Source organism: Lissotriton vulgaris, chromosome 6 (genome assembly GCF_964263255.1).
Source record: "Lissotriton vulgaris chromosome 6, aLisVul1.2, whole genome shotgun sequence".
Lineage (NCBI taxonomy): Eukaryota > Metazoa > Chordata > Amphibia > Caudata > Salamandridae > Lissotriton > Lissotriton vulgaris.
Genome location: NC_141694.1, coordinates 1,171,511,385 through 1,171,533,132, shown reverse-complemented (window position 1 = coordinate 1,171,533,132; position 21,748 = coordinate 1,171,511,385). Strand labels below are relative to the sequence as shown.

At 48.9% G+C, this 21,748-nt stretch overlaps 1 protein-coding gene across 4 annotated transcripts in view; it reads left to right on the top strand.

Annotated features, from left to right (window-relative positions):
• Window positions 1-21,748, top strand: part of LOC147708596 (uncharacterized) — a 174,286-nt gene that overhangs the window by 5,097 nt on the left and 147,441 nt on the right. Inside the window, exon 1 of one of the 4 annotated variants that reach the window (XM_086927272.1) lies at window positions 10,387-10,567. The exons of 2 other annotated variants lie outside the window; for them this stretch is intronic. In XM_086927272.1, coding sequence (XP_086783398.1) covers window positions 10,454-10,567 — 114 coding nt within the window. In that variant the 5' untranslated portion in view covers window positions 10,387-10,453. Of the gene's footprint in view, window positions 1-10,386; window positions 10,568-21,748 lie in introns of those variants that run through there. One more of the 4 variants, XM_086927271.1, reaches the window with a different exon arrangement.

Genomic DNA, 21,748 nt, shown 5'->3' with positions numbered 1-21,748 from the left:
AGCTGACTACCTCAACACGGGATGGACAATCCAGTCTCTCAAACCGGCCCTTACCAAAATAAAGTACCGGAGCTCTGCGACTCACCTGTCCGTCGGTGCCTACGCTTCTGACACGAGCAGAAGTGGAGGTGAAACTAATTCCGCCCCTCCTCTTTAAATAGATAAATCTGCCGTGAAGTGCTGAATCCGCATAGTCGCGAACATACGCGTGAGGAAAGGTACTACTTTCCGGTGCATGCGCATAGGATGTAGAGCGCTACTCTTTGTTACCGCGCATGCTTGTGGAATTCCGAGCACTGCTATCTGACGCATGCGCAATGACCCGGCGTCACCACTCAGCGGACACGACACCGGTCAACACTCCCGCATTCACCAATGGCAGCTGATGCGGGGGTAGGGCCCAGACATCCCATGTGTCGATAGTATTACTGGGTTCAGTCAGGATTCTGATAACATACCTTCACGGAAGGCACTATTTCCCTAAACACGGACCGGAGGAACTCAAAACACCGGGCTATCGTGATTGAGATCCTCCTGTTAGATGGAGATAAGAGTGATCCTCCATCACTTCAATAGAAAGTAGTGACCTCCGCATTAGATGTATTTATCCTAGATAGGGGGCTACGTCAAACATAGGGGAGAGGGGGGGGGTTGTTAAGGTGCATAATACACGATGGAACATACCCTAGAGAATAATTTCTCGGCTCTACACTTATCGGTAGGCAGATGGACGGTGTCTGAGGTAGGAACAAGACTATGAGTTTAATTAAGTGGCATACACGCCTTCATAGGTACTGTGTGATCACCAAGTGACAGGACCTCATTCAGGGAATGATTATGGTTCGACAGTAATGGAAGTGGGTCTGTTGATTTATGAGTGTCAGTGAGGGTGGACGGAAGCAACAAACACAAATATGTTGGATGAGCTATGTGGAGCAAACTTGACTGCGTTTGCATGCTAATCAAAAACGACCCGCAACTGGAAAGCTGCACTAAGTACTAGAAAAACAACAGGTGTGAGGAGGGTCGGGGGGAATGTTTAATGACCTTTCTGCTCGCTCCCCTATACCAAGGTACAAAACACACAGAAGAGCAGACCAGGTCTGTAGACGGTGTGTAACTGCAAAGGCAACCATGAGGCACTAATGGTGAGTGCATAAGACAAAGGATTGTAGAATAGTAAAGACTGTTAGTCACAAAAGACTGAAGAAATTCCCATCAGACCACCCATGTGGTGGATTTCACGTCACGTGGGAATTACTGATCTTACCTTCCCAATTCCGACCATATAGTGTCGATGCGGGAAAGGTTGTCAGTGACAGTCTTAATGTGACACCCTAAAGTTGTGTGAATGAAAACAGTGCAGTGCTCAACAAAATGTGATAAGTAAAATTGACTACCAAGACTCCAAAGAGCATTAGAATAGAAGTCCAAGTGTCAAAGATTAAAAACACGCCGAGTAGTAATACTACTCATTGGCGCTGTGTAGTGTGGTCGACATGTTTCAGCTTTAAAGGCATCTGGCCAGCTTTCTTCAGGACCTATAGTAAAACTTAGGCTACTGCAACTACATATAATGTATTTCAATGTAGAAAAACAAAAATGTACTGATACAAAGTTACATATAAACCAGGAACTAGAATACTTAAATGTCCACTGGAGGGAAAGAAAATGTCTTCTTCCTATCAAGAGACAAAAACAGAAAGACAATATGTCAAACAATACCACTGTCACACACACCCACCTACGTACACACACAGAGACCGTGCAGACACACCTGCAAGAATAATTTACATTCTGCATTCTGAAAAGCATATTAGCTTGATCACATTGAGGCATTTCCTCTAAGTGATACTCACCCACCTTTGTGTGGGTGATGGCCTCACCTCACCCGGCAACCGCTCGGGAGTATAAGGCCCCGCTCTATAGTGTAGAAATAAAAGGAACAGTGAGCACACAACTTCCCTGTACCTTACCCAATGGTTCTACACATTTAATCCAACAGACGTGTGGTAGCTAGCAAACCGTCAAACCCAACACCGATCACCAGAAAGATTCACACGGGGTATATAGAAATCGCATGGCTTGTGATCCTAAACATGCCCTAGTCACTGACACTACTGTGTGTCTCTCAATGACTTTATGAGAGATAATGTATATCTTAAATCTCTACCCAGAAGCTTTCCTTAAAAGCCAGATATATTTTCAGAAAGGAGGGGTACACTAAAGACCTAATATAGGCTACAGCGCTTATGCAATGGTGGGGAGTAGGTGAAACAGGCCCCTGGGTGGCTGCCCAAGCCTCATATGTTCAAAGGCTCCCACCCTGTACGAGAATAGTAAAATGAAGGCTATTCTGGCACTTGAGATTAGAGAGAGGTTGAAACTCGGGATAATGCCGGTTCCTTCTGAGCTGACTACCTCAACACGGGATGGACAATCCAGTCTCTCAAACCGGCCCTTACCAAAATAAAGTACCGGTGCTCTGCGACTCACCTGTCCGTCGGTGCCTACGCTTTTGACACGAGCAGAAGTGGAGGTGAAACTAATTCCGCCCCTCCTCTTTAAATAGATAAATCTGCCGTGAAGTGCTGAATCCGCATAGTCGCGAACATACGCGTGAGGAAAGGTACTACTTTCCGGTGCATGCGCATAGGATGTAGAGCGCTACTCTTTGTTACCGCGCATGCTTGTGGAATTCCGAGCACTGCTATCTGACGCATGCGCAATGACCCGGCGTCACCACTCAGCGGACACGACACCGGTCAACACTCCCGCATTCACCAATGGCAGCTGATGCGGGGGTAGGGCCCAGACATCCCATGTGTCGATAGTATTACTGGGTTCAGTCAGGATTCTGATAACATACCTTCACGGAAGGCACTATTTCCCGGACCGGAGGAACTCAAAACACCGGGCTATTGCTGGCGTGTCATCTGGTTTTAGCTGGGGTTGGGGTCTGGGGACAGAGATGATGCAGACATGACCTTCTTTCGGTTTTAAGAACACAATGCAATGGAGGGCTCCAGCCCGGCCCTCTGTGGTTCAGAGACTGACCCACTTCCTGCTTTTGAGGCCTCATGCCCTAATTGTAGCATCTTCAAACATCAACAACTAGGTGTCTACATCAGAGGTACCCTCGGCGCATGGGGTCTGGACCGAAGAGTGCTGCCTGGCCGTGCCTAGCTGGACCGCTAGGTATCAGGCTCTGCCACAGGACCAATGCAAACAGAACAATTGATGGACGAATGTTGAACAATGTCACTCACCCCCAGTACAGAGATCTGGGTCTAAATCCATCATTGTTTCGCTTGCCACCTCAGTTCGGACCTAGCCATATGCAAATCAGTCTGACCCTGTGCCTCATGGGAACAGTCAAGCCTGAACTGACAAGCCAGGTCCTCCCTGGACCAGAAAACAAGCTTCCTAAACCAGTTTCGGGGTATCATACAGGGTAGCTTGAATCCAGTGGCATGGCCAGCACAGATCCCACGTCTGGACATCCCTGTCCCTCTTGGGGTGACGAATGCAAAAAGAACAATTGACAAACTGTGTCTCTATTGGAGGCGGAGCCCAAACGCTGCACTGTCAGGATAACTCCACTCTCTGCATAACTGGACTAAACTGATAACTCGCTCACACACCACGTGATGGGAGCTTGCTTTTTACGTCTTTATTTTAATACATTTATTGTAATGGTTTCAGTTGCCTGTGCAAGTAAAGTATTTTTAAAGTGTGTACCTGTTCAGAAAGGTATTTGGCATCTCTGCACCAAGAACCATGCCTCAGCGTTGCCCTGAGAAGGATGAATGTGCAAACAAAACAAGTGATGGACCGAATGTGGATCAATGTCACACATTCATCCCAGTCCAAAGATCTGGGTCCGGTCCTCGGATGCTTGATTCCGTTCTGGGAAGGACATGGCTTTTGTAGTTCGGACTGGACTGTTCCCATGGGGCACAGGGTCAGAGCTGATTTGCATATCGCCATTGTCTAACCCAGGGTGGTGTGGAGTGCAAAAAAACGATGGATTTGGGCCCAGATCTTTGGACTGGGGTGAATGTGTGACATTGATCCACATTCTGTCCATCACCTGTTTTGTTTGCAAATTCCGCCATAAGTGCGCTGGGGATGCTCAGACGTGGGTCCCAGGCACTCCACACCACTGGAGTCAAGCTAGCCGGGCTGATGAGAGGTGTTACCTCGAAACCGGTCCGGTCCTCGGATGCTTGATTCCGTTCTGGGAAGGACATGGCTTTTGTAGTTCGGACTGGACTGTTCCCATGGGGCACAGGGTCAGAGCTGATTTGCATATCGCCATTGTCTAACCCAGGGTGGTGTGGAGTGCAAAAAAACGATGGATTTGGGCCCAGATCTTTGGACTGGGGTGAATGTGTGACATTGATCCACATTCTGTCCATCACCTGTTTTGTTTGCAAATTCCGCCATAAGTGCGCTGGGGATGCTCAGACGTGGGTCCCAGGCACTCCACACCACTGGAGTCAAGCTAGCCGGGCTGATGAGAGGTGTTACCTCGAAACCGGTCCGGTCCTCGGATGCTTGATTCCGTTCTGGGAAGGACATGGCTTTTGTAGTTCGGACTGGACTGTTCCCATGGGGCACAGGGTCAGAGCTGATTTGCATATCGCCATTGTCTAACCCAGGGTGGTGTGGAGTGCAAAAAAACGATGGATTTGGGCCCAGATCTTTGGACTGGGGTGAATGTGTGACATTGATCCACATTCTGTCCATCACCTGTTTTGTTTGCAAATTCCGCCATAAGTGCGCTGGGGATGCTCAGACGTGGGTCCCAGGCACTCCACACCACTGGAGTCAAGCTAGCCGGGCTGATGAGAGGTGTTACCTCGAAACCGGTCCGGTCCTCGGATGCTTGATTCCGTTCTGGGAAGGACATGGCTTTTGTATTTCGGACTGGACTGTTCCCATGGGGCACAGGGTCAGAGCTGATTTGCATATCGCCATTGTCTAACCCAGGGTGGTGTAGAGTGCAAAAAAAGATGGATTTGGGCCCAGATCTTTGGACTGGGGTGAATGTGTGACATTGATCCACATTCTGTCCATCACCTGTTTTGTTTGCTGAGAAGGATGAATGGCCCTTCTCGAGGTATTCCACGTACAGTGGTAACCCCACCCACAGCACCCATCCAGTTCCTCTTGCAGTGGACTGACAGGCTCAAACTATACATCACAAGACGTAGAGGGAATAACCCTTTATCTTTACCCAGTTCTGCATCACCAGCACCAACAGTATTCATTCCAGAAGGTTCCTTTGTCTGATCAAGGCAGATTGAGCTTGGAGACATATTCTAACATTATTCACAGGGTGTATTGTAATACAAAGGGCGAGGCTAGATGAGCCTGCCTTTAGGGCCCGGCCCACGCAACCCCATATGTCAGGGTATCTGGCCGGCTGCCCTATGGGCGGCCGGCCGGAGGAAATGCTTCCGGATTAGGGGGGGGGGGGGGGGGGGGGGTGACGCACGTCCGGTGGGGGCGGGGGGCAGAGGCCGTGACCTATTTAGGTCAAGATTACAAAGAACTCGGCCTCTTCCCTCGCCAGCACCGGACCTGCTCGCACCCTGCTCGACCTCACTCCCCTCGCCTTAGGATAACGCTTCGAAACTCCCGCCCACCCATCCCTTTAAGGCAGTAGTTTGGAGGGGTGTGTTGCGGAAAAGAGACATTGGACCAGTGATAGACTTACAAAATGGACAGGAGTCCGCCTTGCGCACTCCCTAGGCCAGCACTGAGGGGAGAGAAGGTAAGCTCTCCGCAGGGGGGTGGAGGGCACCGGCTGGGGAGGCTAGGGCGACAGGTACGAGCCTCCTAGGCAGCCTGGTGGACGAGAGGTGGGTCCCTGGAAATGGCGGACAAGGACCCGAGGGCTGGGGCCCATCGCTCAGGGGCGCAGGTGGGTTGCACCTTGCGTGGGCATCTCAACCTGGGGAGATGCGAACCAGAGGGCCCCTTGGTGCTGGGGGAAAGAAGAAGAATTTATGAGCAAATTCAGTTTGAATAATGCATAATACAAGTTGATAATATGATTCAATAATAAATGTTGCTTATAATTTGATAATGTGTTTTTAATAATCATGTTTGTCATGTTTGAGTGTTGTCATTAAACATGGCCTTTGTACACCCACCCTTTCTCAAAGTCCTGATTAATTGGTGGGTTGGGCGGGCGTGGAGCATGCTGGGGGATCCGGGCCCTAAGTAATAACCTTCCTGAGGTGGAGGGGACACTGAAGTGTGATTTGAACTATGAGGGTCCATGACGTCATGGAAGACCCCACCCGACATACCCGTGTCTGCACTTGACCACATTGTGTGATCTTCTGCAATTCATTAACATTTGTCGCTTTCCACATTACTGCTAGGAAATTTATTAAGCACGATACAGAAAAAGACCCTGTGCATTTCATATTTTCAGAAGTGCTTTTTTTGTTCTCGATGTCCCCCTAGAGAGAAGTCACGTTGTCTCTACCCTTTCCTGGCCCCGCCTGACCAGCGCATTTTTTCTCGTTTGATAACATTGCATTATGTTTATTGCAGTCAATGGCTGGAATTTGTTTTTAGCATAAATGTTATCGCCTATTAATTGATCCATGAAAACCGCTTTATGTCGCATTTGGCGTCGTAAAAGCTGGGCCAGCGGCCGGTCCAAAGCGCCCCGCGTCCTTTTAAGACCTTCACGGAGCGCAGAGCTCCGCGCCATAAATGTCAGGGCTTTTAACAGCGGCCTCTCATCTTCTTCGTGCCCCAATAAACGGTCTCCCCCGCGTGTTGTTCGCTCCGAGTTCGGCCTAGTGCCTCCTGGAAGCGCTTTTATGGGAAGTGGCCAGAGCTCCGTGGCGGCGCCGGCTAGGGACCCGTTAATGCCTGACGATGGCGGAATAAACTGGATGGACTTCAAGGTCAGATTTTCACACAAGCCTTTTAGAAATCTCACTGGAACCTGGGGATATTTTCTGTATGGTTCTGTGGGGGCAGAATCACAAAATGTTTTAGCATCTTCGAATAGGTCTGTTGTGCCTGGACCGCGCTGCCAGGCGAGGTCGTACGGGGCTGCAGGTAGGAAATGTTTAAACCTGGTCTTTCCAATATGCCCTCTCGATGGGTCTAGTTCTTCTATGGTTTCTGGTCATCTTCTCCCTAATAAATAACAGGTACTCCTGGCTCTCAACATGGGGGCGGAACAAGTCCCTCTACTGGTGATTCTCACATAATTGTCTGGCGACAGCTGGGATGGAAAGCCAGACCATAATCAGTTGTGTGGAGGGCAAGCACGTGTTTTGATGGCGCTGCACATCTGCCCAATCAAACCATGTTCTCAAGGTTCCCAACATGTGGGCGGGGCTAAAGCTCCTGTTTAGTGACGTTCGTATAATTGTTGGACGACATTAGTTAAAGTGCAGGCCCAGGACATACAATGTGCGTGAAAAACCTTGACTGGGTGAACTGTGGCCCCTGGAAACCTGGGGGCTCCGAGGATGCATGCTTCACTAGATGTGCCACGTGTGCCCTGCCCGCTTATGGCAAAAGACACACAGTTGATGGACGGAATGCAGAACAAATCAAAACATTTCACCTCCAGTCACAGATCTGGGTTAAATCCATCATTCTTTAGCTCACTTCGCCACCCCAGTTCAGACATGGCCATATGCAAATCAGTCTGAACCTGTGCCTCATGGGAACAGTCCAGCCCGAACTGCCAAGCCAGGTCCTTCCTGGACAAGAAACAAGCATCCTAGGACCGGTTTCGGGGTTTCACCCCTCTTCAGCCAGGATAGCTTGATTCCAGTGGCACAGTGAGCCCAGGACCCACGTCTGCCCGCTTATGGGCCTACTTATTAACAAGCATTTGCAATGCAATAGGTCTTGCAGCATTAAAGTTTGAGTTACTGGCATTGTAAATGACAATGCTTTGCATTATTTTTTTTTTTATTGCAATTGGTATACAAACATTGTTTGTGAATGAAGCTGAGCCTGTTCACTACTCCTGTACAGTGCTTTCACTTATCGTGCACTGTGAGAGGCCCTCGCCGGGGGTCTCCTGAAGAAAATGTGCACACTGATACATATGTTTACCTAGAATGCGGTGTAAAGAAGGGTACCAAGATACTCCTGCTTCATTGTGACTCGCAAAGGAGTTTACACCAAGCTAGGATACTGCCATTATTCAAACTCCACTGGTTTATTTCCCTTGAATCATGTTTACAGGTGGCGTTTGTTTAGGTAAAAACGGCAACATTTACATTTTGGCACCTGGGAACGAGGGGAAAACACAGTGTTTGTTGTCAAGAGGTGCAGCGCACTAATAACGCGTTTGTTTTTGTTAGGCATGGGGAGATTGAATGATTTGTCCAGAATCATAGAAAGATTAGCGTTATTGCCGAGGTTCGAACCTGGTTCCCCAGATTTGAGCTCCACCGCCCTAGCTTGGTAGGCCACATCCTCTCCCCAGTGGGCCCTTAACAACCCTGGCCCCCGGTATCACTGCACTTGCTGTACCATTGATAGCGACGCCACTGTCAGCACAGCATAAAAACATTTCTCAGAAGAACGTTCCCATGCACTTTTTATGCCTTTTGGGGACGGTCGTTGGGGAAAAAATGGTTGCATTAATGGATACAAACGTACATACTGTCTCAGCCCTGCTCAAGAAACCATCTGCTGTCCCCTTGTTAATGAGGGGGGGGCGGAGTGCCCGTGAGCGGCAGCACTGGGAGAGCCTGGACCTGGGATGTGGTGTGACGTGTCCGCTGGAGTTGGTCAGACAGCATCTGCAGGACATCACTACCACGAATGTTTACAGACCATCCCAAGAGGAGAGATGTCTGGGCTTAGCCCTGCTCTGTCAAGGGGCGCTCCCCCGCTGACTAGGGGAAGCCATCAGGCCACCTGGCATGATGAACTGGCCTGTCTGCCTGTCCCTGCCCAGCCAGGCCGGGGCTGAGGTCAGCCTGCGAGCCGTAAATCGCCCCAGGAGACAGGAGGGACAACATGGGTGTGGGTACGGGGCCTGGGGTTACCTGTAATGGCCATTCCATTGGAGCTAAGGGTAGGCCCCCTGCCAATCTCCCTAAACTTACCACAACTTAAAAGCCATCCTGGGCTCCCCCTCCACTCACGCCATTCCACAGACCCACTGCTCAGGGAGTCACGCACTCCTCCGTGTCTAGAACAGTTCTAAGCTTCAATCCCTGTAAGGCAATGTGCCATGAGCGAAGTATGAAATAAAAAGGGGTGGGTATGGGTTCTGATAAGCAAAAGAAATTAGGCAGGTGTCACAGCAAACAAACAGCGCACACAAGACTGGGGGTCAGACAGCACAACTGTAAGGCAATGTGCAGCAGAAGGCAAAATACAGCAGGCACGATCAGGAGCAATGGGAGTGCAATACAACACATGACTGATAGTGAGGGGCAGAAAATCAGTAAGAAGGGGCATGGAGCACGTAGTAAACAAAGCAACATTGTAAAGCATCAAGATGGCAAATCCAAGGATCAGCATTTAGGAACGATGCTGTTTATCCGGAAAAAATAAGAAGCGTCCGAGATGAGAAAGCAGCTACTTTCTGTGCCCTTAGCCTGGACACTAAAATCAGCAAGGAACGTCAACGGAAGCCAGTGCTCATCTGCCTCCCTTGCTTGCCCACTCCTCGTGTACTACAGCAAAAGATGCATAATACTATAAAGTGCTGTTTAGCAGACCAGGTTAAAGAGCATGCATCTGACATCAAGAAAGCAACATAAAAAATATTTGCACTACAAACGGCAATGTAAACAGATGTAACCACAGCGAGAAAAATGAAAGCGCCAGTGTTATTAAATAAATAAAGGCCCGGTCATGCAAATACTCTGGGAGTCAGTCACTGCAGGGTTGGTTTCACTCCGGCCGACCGCAGTTTACTACACCGCTGAAGGAAGCCTTGTGCTTGATGGGGACACTGTCACTCTCTTCCTTAATCTCCTCCAAACTGAAATCCGGCTTGTTTTTAGATTTTACCTGTTTAATTATGCCTTTTCTGAAAGTTTAATGCAAGTAGTACACGTTAGAGTGAAATATTTAATCCGGCTTTACAATCCGATATACTGACTGAAGACACGATAAATGATGTTGGTCAAAAATGCCAGTCCAAGAAATAAGTGCAAGATCATACTGCACATCACATGCAGTACTTTCACTCAGTTCGCCGGTTACATTAACATTTTAAGGAGGTACGTCTCGTGTGTCATCACCGCCGCAGCCCGGGACAAACCAAACATCGCCGCCGGCCTGCGACCAGGAAGTCAGGCAGGCCGGGCAGGACAACCGGAAACCGGAAGTAGGAGGGCGGGAGCCTACCCCGCCTCCCACGGAAGAGCCGCGGCTGTTTCGAGCACCGGAGCAGGCAGGAGCCTACCCTGAGCCCCGGTGCACTCGCCCTGAGATGGAGGGAGGAAGAGTCCTGCTGCCGGCGCCTTCCACGAGGCTCCCAGGAGTGAGGGAGAGCCATAGAGGAGCCCTGCAGCTGCCGAGGAGAGCCGCCGCACCAAGGAAGCCGGTGAGTTGCTGAGCTGCGAGGGCGGGGGGCATGTGTGTGTGTGTGTGTGTGTGTGTGTGTGTGTGTGTGTGTGTGTGCGTTTTGCGGCGGGGGGCTCTGTGTGAGTGTGTGTATGTGTTCTTGGAGTCTGTGTGTATGCGTGTGCGTATGATTGTGTGTGTTTAAAAGAGGCTGATGACTGTGGGGAGTGGGAGGGGGGGTGCGCATGCGAGTGTCTGTGTGTGTGTGTGTGTGTGTGTGTGTATATGCCCACGCATGTGAGCGAGCGAGTGTCTGTGTATGCGCACGCATGTTGCTGCAAATGTAGACGGAGCCGACGTGAGCGTGCACGAGGTTAAATCCAGAGGAAAAGCGCGTGGCACCCTCTTGTCCAGTCATTCCCCCGAAGTCGATCACTATAGTTGTCGATCTGGACTGCATCCTACGGATGCTTACCAGCTCGACCTAAAAACGCACTGAAGGAATTTTACCTCGATTTACAGACATTCTCTGCTTTACCCGATCCAAGACCCCTATGTGGACACCAGGAAAACTACATTTTTAGGAGGTTTCTTTACAGTGCGCCCGTTTGTCCTAACTTCACGGGTCAGAAGGACCGCATCAAAACAATCTTCTAAATTGGGGTTACTTTGAACTATCAGTTATCAGTTATATTTTCTTTTTCAGATAGAAAATCGATTTTAGCGAGAGGCCTTCTCTTCTCTAAGCCTGTCCCACCAAAATAGTGTGCGTCCACCCCTTACTTCCAGCGTAAGGGCATAATAAGTAGAGCAGGTTGCTTTATTTGTCTGTTTAGAGTGCGAGTCGCACTAATAGGCGTCCCTGTTTTACACACAGTGCCCTGAAGCCGCTAGAATTAAAATCAGCCTCGGTAAAGGTCAATACAGGAGGCAATATGTAAAGCACTCGCAGCCCCCGAATATTTACGCACTTGGCGCCTCCCAGATCCAGGGTCGGAATCTCGAGCAGTTTATGCCGAGCCACTTCCGGGTGAGTCGTTCGACTAGAAGTCGTTTCAGTTCAGGCCCAGATGTGTGGGGAAAGCACCCTGTGTTTGTGGAAGGCCACAGGAACACCCACTTCCCACAACTGCAGGTTAATTTGCATAGCTGAGTGAGATGTGCAGTTGCAAGAGATTTATTTTAAAAGAAGAAACTGTCCCAGACTAAATTCATTATACCAATGCGCGCTGCACAAACATTAGCATTTTTAGCGGAAAAAATGGAATAATCTGCCCCGTTGTCTTCAGCCGCCATCTTTAACCGCCCAGGTCTCGTTGAAACTGTTTGATCTACGGAGGGGTTATTTGCTATAAGCACAACGGCCTTAATGTGTTTTTAAGCGGTCCAGGCCCAGTGCTTTCTTTACCCTCCTACCTTGGCTTCAGACCGAAAAAGGTGCCAACACCGCCCCCACCCTCCCATGTTCTGAGCCGTGTCCCGATGTTGTCTTGCCCGGGGGCAGTGCTGGGTATTAAAACCCTGTTTAACAAAGCAGCCGCCAGTCACCGGGGCCCGGGTGCTTTAGAATTCACTTTTATGGGCAGACAGGCAGCCGAGGGCTGTCTGAGGCTTAATTGTGACTTCAAAGATGCCAGGCTTGGCTTCCTGCCAACTTCCAGCCGCCTCCTGCCCCCACAGTGTTAAATGAGATTCCTCGTATTTCAGGAGGCGATTTCCCCCACTTTTTAGAAGCTAATATGCCTATTTTTGAAGGCAGGCGCCTACTGATTTTAAGGCTAGACTAGGGTAGGGGGTTGTTCTTGAGCGTTGATGCAGCAAAACCAAGTAATCTTATTTCAGACTCCACCCCTGTCCTATTTAACCACATTGTGTGATCCTGGTCACATTGTATTATATAAATGTCCCCATATCTGCCAACAGTAGGTGTCCTTCAAAACGTGTAATCTGAGTGTTTATGCTTTAGATAAACTGCACTGGTCCTTAGCACCTTAGCTGCGTGTAAACATTTCTCCCCAGTGCTGCGCTGTCCATTAGAACTAGTGCTGAATGGACGTTCAATGGTCGTGCGCAGCACTGGGGAGGTAGCGCTGCTGACGACCATTGGCCGTCAGCAGCACTTAAGGGGTTAACTGTGCACCCAACACCGCATTGGCTGACCAACACAGGTCTTGAAACTGGACACGCAGGGAGGCCGCCTCCCAGAGTCTGAATCCAAACTGTGGAGTTCTGGGCCGAAATCTCAGCCCGGAAGCCACCCTCAGTATCAGGACAGGTGCGGTCAGATAACGGGTCCAGCGCTTGCCACTTGGCCCTTGTGACCTGGGCATGTGAGGCCCTAGTTACCTGGTTGGACATATCCAGGTGGTTGAGGCATATTGTTTGTGGGAGGCAGGCGCGCAACACCCATTGGGCTCAAGGGGCTTCAGCCTCCCCACTCCCCCCCCCCCCGCCGTGTGTGTCAGCCCGGGCTGACACAGCTTTGCGGGCTGGCAAGCATCAAATTGCAGCCGCACCCGAGTACTTAACAGGTCTTTAAAAGACCATTTACTTCAAAATTAGGTTTTTGGAGTGTGTTCACTCCTAACAGCCACTCTGTCCGTGGTGGAAGAATTAGCCCCCCCGAAATACTTTCATCCCCCCCCCCCCACCCCCGAAATTTGGCTCTAGTTGCCCGCCTGGTGGGAGGTGCAGGTGAGTGGGCCACTAGTTCTGAGGTCGATACATGAAGATGGTTGTACAACTGACAACTGTGAAGAGGGACTTCCAGCAGGTTTGACCCCGGTGCTTTTCCGGCGGGGGGAACGGGGTAGGGGGTGCAGGATAGGGGGTGCAGGTGTGCGGTGCACCTGGCTTCGACGCCAGAGGTCAGTGGGGCACTTAATTGGAAACCAGGATGGCACGCTTGTTTGGCAGCGGACCGGTAGCAAGGTGGCCTTCCTTGAATGTTTGTTGGTGTGAAAACTCAGTCTCGTCTTAAAGGGGCCGTCCAGTGAGTGATGTCACAATACGTATGAAAGCCCAGAAGACGTCACGAAACAGCGACATTCTAGCATGTGATTGTCCCCGAGTTGGGCTGGGTAAAGACTAAAGAGGATTGCCCTTTTAAGCTTGCTGTATCTCTCAGTACCCCCATTCCTGCTCACTGCTGTCACTATTAAATGAACCCCGCTAAGGCAGAAGTAGTTCAGTGACACCTGCCACCCATCGATCAATAAAGCGCCAATAATCGCTGTTTAGAGAGTCAGCCCCCTCATGGGGTTACTGGTTAAATATTTCCTTGTCGATAATTGGAAGAGGTTGGGAGACATTCGTATTTGCTGATGTAGAAGTAGAGACACAGCCTTACAAATGTTTGAAGGTTATTTAGTGTCCTGCGGCCCCTAGGCGTGTGTGTATGTTGGGGGGGGGGGGGGGGGGGGGCAGCACTATGTTGCCTTTGTCAAGCACACACATATAAGAGAATTTCGTAGGAGTGGTAATGTTTATACGGCTCTAGTGCAGGGTTCTCCAAAGTAGGTCCTGGAGGTCCAGATCCATGCCAGATTTTTCGCATATCCCCATTTAGATAAATGTAGTTATCCTAAAAATCTGGCATTGATCTGACTTCGGCGAACCCTGCTCTAGTGTGTTGTGGCGAGTGCTTCCTTACCTGCTGACGTGGTCTTCGTTTTGATTGTGTTGTCGAGGTTTCATTATTCTTATACTGAAGGTATATCTCTGGCGGCTCTAGAAGCACTAGAGGCACAAACAATCTTCTGCTGAAGCCTCGAAGATTTCGGAAGGAAAAAACCTATAAACGCTCCTTCTCAGGAATGGCACCCAGAATCTGGAACTCACTCCCTCCTGAAATTAGGCTCATCTCCTCCACTATACGTTTTAAGAAAGAAGTAAAAGCTATCCTCATGGCTAAATACACCTGCACTACTATTTTGGACTCTTAAAGAATCTGCACAGATCTGTACTACTTGCTCGACCCCTTTGCTTATTTTTATTACTTGTATTATTGCCTTACGCTATTAGCTTTGACCACATCTATTTGTACTGTTAGCTTTACTGAATTACCTGTTTTGAATATGCTCCATCATGTACCCTCTCTGTGTAAAGCGCTCTGATATCTGCAAAGATCTTGTTCGCGCTATATAAAACTTTCTAATAAAATAATAATAAATAATAATAAGTAGGGAAGGGATACAAATGGATATACTCTAAGATTCAAATAGGAATGGTAGAGAGTACAAAGGTCTACTGCATATACTAGTGATTAGAGTTATCTCTATATACATAGGGAAGGGATACAAATGGGTATACTCTAAGAGTCACATAGGAGTGGTAGAGAGTAAAAGGTCTACGGCACATACTAGTGATTAGAGTTATCTCTATATACAGAAAAGCAGAGTTCCATTAAGTGGGGTCGGAGGGGGGGGGGGTGCAGTCACAGCACCAAGGGAGAAAGTGTTGCAATTCTTAGAGCACAAAGCATGTATTTTGTTTGGATTTATAAATAAACTACCAAAACTACAAGTAGTTGGTGTCAGTGGTATATGAAGAAGTGACTGGATTAATTTAACACATCTGACATGAGACAACAGTGCAAGTCAAATATCGTCAGTCTACCCTTCTTTCTGCTTGTGAGATTAGGCACTTATTTGTTTGGCACAAGGAAAATATATATACTGTAAGCAAAATTGTGCACTTTTGCAAATTATTTTTGTGTCAACAGAAATACAGGAAAAAATATAAAATACATATTCGAAGAAAACTAAAGTAACATAAAGAAAACTCGTAACAAAAATAGAAATACACAAGGGAATATGTATTGATTCTTCTATTAATTCGATGTAACATCATGCAACCTCTTTTCCCATGTTGTTTCCAACAATTGATATGCACACATGTCCCCTTGACCTATTTGCCTACTCACTCTTCTCTAAAATCTTTCCAACCAAATGTACCAACTGTTTCACTAGTACGTTTATTCTCATAGGCAAATTTGACCCTTTACAACTAGGGGGGGCTAGAGCGGAAATAGAAAGAGTAGGCAACTCGTACACTGTGGGCGCCTTAAAAACAATGGGCTAAGGAAGAACATCGAAGATTAGATAGTGCATGCAGAGATTGAAGTCACATATTATAAACCTGGATATATAAAGCCTTGCAATCCAAGACAAAAAACAAATGGGAGCTAGACCTGGGAACGGAACTAAGGGCCACATGCAACAAGCAATGTTGCGTTCGCAAACAGGCCAATTGACAGAATCGTCCTGTTTGCGAATGCAAAAAAGCCTATTTTGCGATTCAGTAACCTGTTACGGTATCGTAAAATGGGTTTGCAATTCAGTAATTGGAAGGGGCGTGTTTAGGGTGTCCCAGCTAAATACTGAATCTTAACGGTATGTATGAATGTATTTATGACTGTGAATGTGGTCGCAAACATTCACATTTTACCACCAACTTCAATGTTGGTGGTAACCCATTTGCAAAACGTTTTTTGAGAGAAGGCAATGGTCTTACAGACCACTGCCTGCTCTTAAAAGATGAAAAGAAAATGTTAATTTTTTTTAGTGTTTTTTTATTGCGTATTCAAACAAGTTAAACAGTTTGACATCGAAATAAAATAAACATTTCTAGTGTATATATATATATATACACAATCATTATAAACATGTGATGTGTCTCCAAAAAGTCTTGGCACATTAATCCTACGCATAACAGTTTGCCACAGCAATCTATAAATGAGGTAGTAACAGGGATAGGGGAGGGTATGGGGGAAACTCATAAGCATAGACAAAAACAGAAGAAAGGGCAGGGGTATGTGTATGTGCATACCTGCATAGGCCCGTTTGTTTGCCTCCTCCCCTACTGGGTTGGATGGGAAATGGTGTCTTCCCCAGATTCGCACCCTACCTCCCCTCACCCCCCAGGTTGTTTATAGAGCAATGTGTCTTGCTTTGTTGGCACCCTGTTTCTTCTAGAGGGACAACTCCAAAGACCAGTACGGGGATGTCTTGTGGCTGGAGGAGGGAGGGAGGGTTGCTGATATGTCCTGCCGTAGTGACTCTGACATAATATCGGCCCATTGATGGTATGATCGTACGACAATTGAGCCCTGTGGATCTTGGCGGCATGGCGATGGCTGTGCAGGCATTGGTATGCGTGTGGGGTGGGCGTGCCAGAGAGGGGAAAAGTATGGGAGAGGTAGAGGGGGGAGGGGGAGAAAGGGAACTGGAGAAAGTACTGATGAGGAAGGGACATTGAGAAGAGTCAATTTATCAAATAGTGAAGATGAAAAAGGAAAAGAAAAAGAAAAGGAAAAAAGAGAAGGAGCGAGAAGAGAGTATGCCGAGGGGTGGAGGTGAGGGTTGAAGGGGATATTACGGTTTGAAGGACGGCTGCAACACACTATTCATTTAATCACTAGGGTCCGCTGACGACCCGTGTCCGTCCACGTCCGGGGCCTCTACGCACTGAAAGGGTGTCCATGTCTCCAGAAATGATCTTGTAGGTTATATATGATCCTCTCATTTGATGCTGCTTGGATCATAGGACTCTTGTGTCGGGGTGGCCGCAGTCCTCCATTGTCGCAGTATGCAAAGCTTGGCCGCAGCCACCGCTGTATGAAAGAGGCGGCATTGTGATCTGGATAGGTCCGGGAACCGCTGTAGATCATGCAGAAGTACTTCAGGGGGCATAAGCGGTAAATAAAGTGTCATGGTAGCTCTCTGGGTCCGTCCCACGTACTCCCAAAAAGCCTGCACTGAGGGGTATTCACAAATGATACGTGTTATGTCGCACCAGGAGTTGGGGCATCTCCAACAGTTGGCATGGGGGAGGAGGCCGGCCCTGTGCAGTTTTGTGGGTGTCCAATACCAGTCCTGTAAGACTTTGAAGAGGCAGAATTTAATCTGCGACTCTCTTGCGCCTTTACTCAGACCGACTAGGATGTCCGCCCATTCATCGCTTCATACGTGATCGCCAGCCGTTCCTGCTACTTAGCACGTAGCACCTGTGCCAAAGGGGTCAAGAAGCGGTGCGACACTAGCACCCCATATAGTCCAGACATCACCCCCTTGTACCATCCCCTGACAAGAAGAAATGCAGCTCCCGGAGATGGGGACAAGTTCCATGGGCGAGCCCCCAGGCATTGCCGCAGACAGTGTTGTAGCTGGGTGTATCTCCAAGACTGTATTGTGGGGAGACCATACTCCCCTCCTATTTGTGCCAGCGGTTTCAGGGAGCCGTTGCCGAAAATCTGATCAATGGAACTTATACCCACTTCCTGCCACACCCGCCATCTCAAACCCTTCCTTCATCCGATCCGAACGGCTTCATTTCCCCATAATGGGGCCTTCTCATGCAGCTGTGAATGCTCCACCAATAGCTTGTGGGTCCGATGCCAGGCCTTACACGCGGCGGACACAAACAGATGCATTGTACCGCTGTTCCCAGGTTTCGCCGTGTATAATATAGAGTGTCTCTCTTCGGCTGAAAGTAAGTGTTGTTCTTCGGAACCCATTTCGGCGGGTCCGGTAAACCTGGTTGAAAGTACGCCAGTTGGGAGAGGTGTAATGCCAATGCTTAAAGTTCTACTGATGGGAGGCCAAGTCGCCTGTGAGTGCGGCAGGCCTGTAGCTTGGACGCGGCAAGGCAAGGCTTTGCAGAGCCCCACACAAACGACCGTATCTTGGAATCTATCTGCAACAAGAGTGTGAGAGGCACCTGCATCAGCAGCATCCCCAAGGTATAATTGAATGCGGTAGTGTTACCATTCGGACTGCCTGCCCTCTACCCCACAACAAGAGCCCCAAGGCCTTCCATTTTTCGAAGTCTTGTTGCATCTGGGTTATAAGCAGGTTAAGATTGTCCTGGACAATGTTTGCTAGGCCTTTATTGACAAAAACTCCCAGATACTTAAGCCGCAAGTGTTTCCATCGGAAGGGAGTATTGCTGCTTTCGTGGTCCTGGCCGAGAGGAGGAGTGCTTCACTTTTGTTCCAGTTGATCTTATACTCGGAGAAGGAGGAGAAGTTGTCAATAATCTGGAGCAGGGACACAAGGGAGCATCGTAGGTCTGTGAGGGTTAACAAAATAGATACCATTTGGATTCGTCTATTGGAAGTGGAACTACCGCGATGGCCGCTGCATTGCGCATGGTGGCGGCTAGTGGTTACGTGGCCAATAGGAAGAGGAGTGGTGACAGGGGACATCCTTGGCGAGTCCCTCTACGGATGGGGAAGGGGTCGGATACAAATCCACCACAGTTCCCTTGTGCCATGGGGTTCCCGTAGAGGAGGCGTACTTTAGCTATAAATTGAGCCCCAAGACCATAATGTTCCATCATGCGGAAGAGATATTCCCAATCGATATAAATGCCTTCTCTGCATCAAACGCCTGAGACAACTGGTTGATGGAGGGCAGACAGCAGCGTTGGTACTTTTAGACCTTAGTGCAGCATTTGACACCGTGCTGCACTCCACGCTGCTGTCACGCCTCTCCGATATGGGAATAGAGGGTCCAGCCCTGGAGTGGATAAAATCCTTTCTGGAAAATAGGAATTTTCAGGTGCATTGCCCTCCATACAAATCATCTCTTTGCAAGTTGAGGCATGGAGTTCCACAAGGCTCAAGTTTGAGCCCCACGCTGTTCAATATTTATATGGAGCCTTTGGCACATATTGTGGAATCCTATGGTGTGGATATCGTCACATACGCTGACGATACCCAATTAATAATCCAACTTGCCAACAACCAGCCTGAGGAAGCCGCTAACTTTTCCAATTGTATGCGTGCTGTGGCAGGATGGATGAACAGCAACTGCCTCCGCCTAAATGGCGATAAAACGGAGTTGTTGGTGGTCGGTAAGTCCCCCTCCACCTGGTCGCAGGACTGGTGGCCAACGGAATTGGGGCCAATCCCCCGCCCAGCAGAGGTTGTCAAAAATTTGGGAATTATGATCGATGCGGAGCTTTCCTTCAAGCAACAGATTAATAAAATCACTGGAAAATGCTTCGGAATATTGAAAACTCTCCGCAAAGTTCTCGATCTGCTCCCCTTCGGTGCCAGGAAGAAACTCATCCACGCCCTGGTCACGCCACATTTGGATTATGGTAATGCCCTTCTTCTTGGCCTGAGCAAAAAAGGCATTCAACAGCTACAGGGTGTCCAAAATGCCGCGGCCCGCTTGGTACTTAATCTTCCACGCAGGGCATCCGGCAAGACAGCATTGCGTAAACTTCATTGGCTCCCTATTGTGGAGCGCATTAAGTTTAAGGCACTATGTATGGCTCATCGTATTGCCCAGGGAAAAGGCCCCAACTATCTGCAAAGACGCCTCACTATCCATCGCCCCACCAGAAATCTCAGATCCGCCGGAGTGATGTTATTCCAACTTCCCCGTGTTCACAAAACCAGAATGGGAGGTAGCTCTTTCCGTTTCTTGGCGTGCAAACACTGGAATAGCCTCCCCCTAAACCTTCGTATGGAGCCCTCCGAAACAAGATTCAGACAATATTTAAAAACTTATCTCTTCCCCAAATAAATAGCACTCTGGTACTTTCTGTCTCATCTGGGAGTAGTAGCATTTCAGCGCGGGGACACACCGTCATAGGTGTAACCAGGCGCTTTAAAAATGGTTTTATTATTATTTTATTATTAAAGGAGAGAGCAATGCCGTCCGCAGGGAGATCTTTGGATTCCCACAGAGCGTGGGTGAGAGTGCGCAGGTGGTTCCTGGAGGATCGGCCTGGGGCAAAGCCCACTTGCGAGGCGTGTGCCAGGAATGGCAGAACTTTGCGGAGTCGTGCGGCTAGTATACTTGCCAGTATCTTTATATCGCAATTTAATAGCAAAATGGGCCGGTAGTTCCCACTTTCCAGGCGGTCCTTCCCGGGTTTGGGTATAACAACAACAAAGACAGCATTATTGGAAATTAGGGCCGCTGACTGTTCTGCTTCACAAAACGCCGCCTGCAGCGTAGTGATCACCTCTGTCCCGCGCCCAGCGGTAAAACTCCGCAGGGTATGCATCTTTACCAGGAGCTTTATGATAGAGAAGTTTTGCTATTGCTGAGGAGATTTCCTCTTTGCTGATCTCCCCTTCCATCAGCTCCTTCCTTTATTCGAGAGGTAAGGGAGTTTCGCCTCCCGCAGAAAGGAAGTTAGTCCGTCCGCCTCTATTGGTGGGCTGGATTGTACAGGGTCTTGTAGAAAGAAGCAAATTCGTTTGTAATAACTTGAGGTCGGGATGAAGTGTCGCCCGCCGCTGACCTAATAGCCGGAATAGCCATGGACACCTCGCGATGGCGAAGTTGAGTTGCCAAGAGCCTCCCCGCTTTTCCTCCGTCTTCATAGTGCCTCCCCTTCATTCTCTGTAGGGCATATTCTGCCTTGGTAGTGAAGAGGCTATTCAAAGCCATCTTTGCCTACTCCAGAGCCTTGCGGTGCTGTGGCGTGGGGCGTGTCGAATATAGGCAAGCATACTTCCGTATGTCGGCTTCCAGCGCTTTTTGTTTGTCTTGGTTCTGCTTGTTGGCTTGGGCCAAGTCCCTCATAAGTATCCCACGTATGGTGGCCTTTGCTGCCTTCCAGAGAGTCGGCTGGAGTCAACTGATCCCTGGTTGTCCGTTAAAAACTCTGTGACGTGTGTCTGTAAGAGAGATTTACCAGTGGGTGCCTTGTAGCGCTGGATATTCAGTCGCTAGGCTTTGCACCCAAGACTGGCTAGTCCTACTTCCAGTGAGAGGAGGATGGGGGAGTGGTCCAAGAGTGTCACCTCCAAGATTTGGGATTCTTGGGTGTGCTGTACTACTCCGTGGAAGGTAAGGAAGTAGTCCAAGCGGGATAGTGTACCGTGTACCTGAGAGGCAAAAGTGTATTCCTTATCTGTGGGGTGACTCAAGCGCCAGTGATCTATCAGTCCGTTATCTTGCATCACATCTTCCAGCAATGCCCTGTCAGCTGCATTGCTCCTGTCCAGTGGTCCGGTCCTATCCAGGATTGGGTCCCTCGCTAGGTTCCAATCCCCGCCTATAAAGAGTTGGGTAGCACCTATTTCCGACAGAACTCTATTTAACTGCAAGAGGAACAGCCTTTTCTCCCCTGTTGGAGCGTATACCGACCCAACGCATATGTTATGATAACCTATCTTGAGCTGTGTAAAAACGTATCGGCCATCAATATCTGTCTAAATCTTTGCCACTGTCGCTGGAAGCTATTTCTGGAGGAG